At 33.0% G+C, this 3,922-nt stretch overlaps 1 protein-coding gene across 1 annotated transcript; it reads left to right on the top strand.

Annotated features, from left to right (window-relative positions):
* The first annotated feature begins 266 nt into the window (after positions 1 to 266).
* LOC126373592 (ADP-ribosylation factor 2) lies at positions 267 to 2,942 on the top strand. Its single transcript, XM_050019776.1, has 4 exons — positions 267 to 476; positions 600 to 862; positions 1,202 to 1,327; positions 1,692 to 2,942. The coding sequence occupies exons 1-4, from the start codon at positions 410 to 412 to the stop codon at positions 1,776 to 1,778; spliced, it is 543 nt and encodes a 180-aa protein (XP_049875733.1). The 5' UTR covers positions 267 to 409; the 3' UTR covers positions 1,779 to 2,942.
* The last annotated feature ends 980 nt before the right edge of the window (positions 2,943 to 3,922 follow it).

Here is a 3,922-nt window from a genome sequence, read left to right as displayed (position 1 = left end):
GATGACTCGAAAAACTTTGCAGCTTGCTTTGATAACGGTGCTAATACCGGTTTATTAATTAAATATTTTTTTAATAAAAAATTATAGCAATTTTTTGACAGTTTTTATTAAATATATAATTAAAATGATATCTTCAAACTTCTAAAAATAAAATTAATTACAAATGTTTTAAATACTTAAAGAACTACATGGATTTGACTACGTGTCTCAAAAAACCGGTATTATGCACTGTTTAGTATGTATATAAGTTGCAGTGCAACACTAAAAGCCAACATTATTAAAAAAAAACGGAAACGTCGACGTATGGTTGTATCGAAGTTTATTTTATTACATTTTTGTGTTTTTGGCTAATTTTCTTCAAGTATCCGTGCCTGTTGTTAAATTTTGAGTTTGTGCAATTGCGTAAAACATGGGGCTGACGATATCCAGTGTATTTACTAGGCTTTTCGGCAAGAAACAAATGCGTATTCTCATGGGTGAGTGACATAGTGACAGCTCATCGTTTGAAGATTGCGTAGAATTTGTTTCTTTTACGGTACATTGGCTTGTATTATGTATTACTGTGTTGTTATTACAATAGCATTGTCTTTTTATTACAGTTGGGCTCGACGCCGCCGGGAAAACTACCATACTTTATAAGCTGAAGTTGGGCGAGATAGTGACCACAATTCCTACGATTGGTTTCAACGTGGAGACCGTAGAGTACAAAAACATTAGTTTCACGGTGTGGGACGTCGGCGGTCAGGACAAGATCAGGCCGCTGTGGCGCCACTACTACCAGAACACCCAAGGACTGATTTTCGTTGTGGACTCTAGCGATACAAAGAGAATAGCGGAGGCTGAAAATGAACTCGCAAATATGGTATGATAACGAAATAATTAATGTATTTTTACGATCTAGCGTGTAAACCACTAATTGCATCTTACTGGCATGTTTAACAACTTGTTATATTTTTTTATTTTAAAGATATTGTTTTCATTGTTCACCACTAACAAAACAAAAAGAAAACACTCTAATTGCAATTAGTACTAGCCTAAAACTGTTGCCAATTTGTGGAATAATTTTAACCCCGTTTTGCATCATGTTATCCCTTAAACTTGGACAGGAAAACGTTTCCAGAAATGAGTCATAATAAGGTCAAAAGATGTTGCATACAAGTTGCATCAGTTCTCAGCAACCTCATTGTTTCTTTGTTTACAGTTAAAGGAAGATGAACTGAGAGATGCGGTGATCTTAGTGTTTGCAAACAAACAGGACATGCCAAATGCTATGACTGCAGCTGAGCTAACAAATGCACTCAACTTGAATAACCTGAGGAACCGCCGTGTAAGTAATGCTCAATTTATTCTTTAACTAGGCCTTTCCTGACTAATTTATATATGTTTTTGTTTATTTATAAGAGATGTGTGCCCAGTTGCACATTTATTTTATTACAAAAAGTTAAACAAAAAAGTCACCATTGTGTTGTTTTTGACAGTCTGTGGTTGATAGGCATCCACCAAAAGACTAGGCAGTCTTTGTTTTTTTTAATTATAATTGTTACCTAATTATATATTGTATGGTATAGTTTAAAAATACATATATAGTATACAGGTATAGTATACAGGTATAGTATAGAAAATAAATTAAAATCCTCTTCACTGATTTGTGGTTTTGCAAGAACATGACTCACATAATCTTTCATCAACAGTGGTACATCCAAGCAACCTGTGCGACGCAAGGTCAGGGACTCTACGAAGGCTTAGACTGGCTTTCAAACGAACTGGCTAAGAAGTGAGACACAACATAATACTACAGTCACAGGGAACAAAAACAAATTAGGTACATTCCCAACATGACTGAATCTTCCGTAATGTGAATGTTATTCAATCTATATTGAATCCAAAAAGACTATAAAACATTTGTTTTTTATATTGTCAATAATGTAAGCTTGCTTCAAAATTGTAATTTTCAATATTAACATGCATGAAATTAAATCTTTCTTCCAAGAATTAAAATAATATTTGATAAAGATAATTGAGTTATCTGTTTGTGATTATACCTAATTTGCTGTCAGTTTTGAAGCAAACTTACTTACGGTGTTTAATATATTTATTACACCAGGCCTTTTTCACAATAGCTTCGCCCCAAATTCAATGTTTTTCTAGATGACTAGTACATATTCAGTGATTGTGACAAAGGCCTCCGATAACGTCTTGCAGTTATGGGTAATTAAAGTCATTGAATGAAGTGGTCAGTGAACTTTTAAATTATAATAAGATTTTTTTTCCATAACGTTAATTTCTGTATTCACACAGTTGTAATTTGTTTTATTAGCACATTTTATATTATTAATCTAATCAATATTATTTATGTCCTGTTGATTTCTGGTAATAGTAGGGATAACTTCAGTCCTGTGTTTTCATTAATTATAGACTATTAAATTATAATAAAGTATAAATAATCATTCACGTGCCTATATAGAGAGGAATTGCGACCATTCTCTCCTTTTGTACTTTTAGACACATTTTCTGTAAACTTGTCAAAATAGCATGCTTTTTTAGATCAATGCAATAGTGACAATAAATTGATAGTTCAATGATCCCCAAATATGTCTATGATAAATAATTCCATTGCTATAACGCTAGCTAGATGTATTTATCTTTAAATGTTTAAAAATTATTAAGTATAAGTTTTATTAATACGCATTTTTACTTGTGAAATCCAAGGTATGAAAATATAAGCACAATTCCGTAACTTAACAGATAATTAAAACCAGCGTAATATGTACCCGTAAGTGTCATTGATCTAATAATGTACATAATGTAAAATGTATTGGCCAAAAATGTCTTAACTATGTTGTATGATGTGATGTCATTGCTTCTAACTTGTATTTCATGCTTTGAAGATGCGTTGAAGGTTATTAATGAATAGTGGCAAATAAAGTTAGGTGTAAATAAAAGGGATTTTATTTATAAACATTCTGTTCCTTTACATGGTATTAGTTCTATAGGTATAATGAGTTTCATTACGTAACTATTCTATTCTACTACTTACATTCGAAATATTTCATTAAACAAAATTTATTAACAATGTACGTTTTGAATTATCATTTATGTATTTTTTGCCCGAACAGTTTGAGAATCACCGCGTGGTATTCTATGCGCCTTACTGTGCGTAGCAACTGCACTCACACAAATGCCTACTATTTGAACCGCAGCGTTGAGCGCTTGCTTGAATGTTATACCTACCTACATAAACTACATTATTTTTTTGTATTATTTAAATACTGTGAATGTTATTTATCCATGTTTACTGTTTTCTTTGTTCAAACCTTAATGTATTATTACACTGTAATGGCGGAGGGAAGTGAAGTATATTATGTTATTTACACGGCTGTTGACTTTCTTCAAAATGTATTCTAAGCTTCTTGTTTATTATCAAAACTGTAGGGGATTAAGGACAAAAACTGACACCTTTTTACGTAGTTTGCATACCAGCAGTTATGATATTATAGTTCTGACTGAAACCTGGCTTCTCGATGGCATATCGGACGCGGAACTTTTTGATGATAGGTACATTGTTTATCGGCGTGACCGTGATTATGCGCTTACGCGGCAAAAAATGGGCGGTGGTGTAGCCATAGCGGTACGCCGTGATCTGGCTACTTCATTTAACTCGGAGTGGAATTCAAGTGCGGAGGATATGTGGTTAACAGTTTCACTACGAAATCCTCGAACAAGGTCTACTGTCAATCTTCATATTTGCGTACTATATCTGATTAAACAAAACATGGGTAATTCCTTCAATATTCAATTGACTAACTTTTTAAATAAATTAAAGGAGATAAGCGCATTGAACTCCGGTGAATTACTGATAATAGGTGATTTCAACTTACCCTCAATTACGTGGTGTTCAAGTGATATCGGCCTGATACCGACA

The sequence above is a fragment of the Pectinophora gossypiella genome, chromosome 16 (assembly GCF_024362695.1).
Source record: "Pectinophora gossypiella chromosome 16, ilPecGoss1.1, whole genome shotgun sequence".
Lineage (NCBI taxonomy): Eukaryota > Metazoa > Arthropoda > Insecta > Lepidoptera > Gelechiidae > Pectinophora > Pectinophora gossypiella.
Note: the sequence above shows the minus strand (reverse complement) of the source record. Positions and strands in the feature narration are given on the sequence as shown.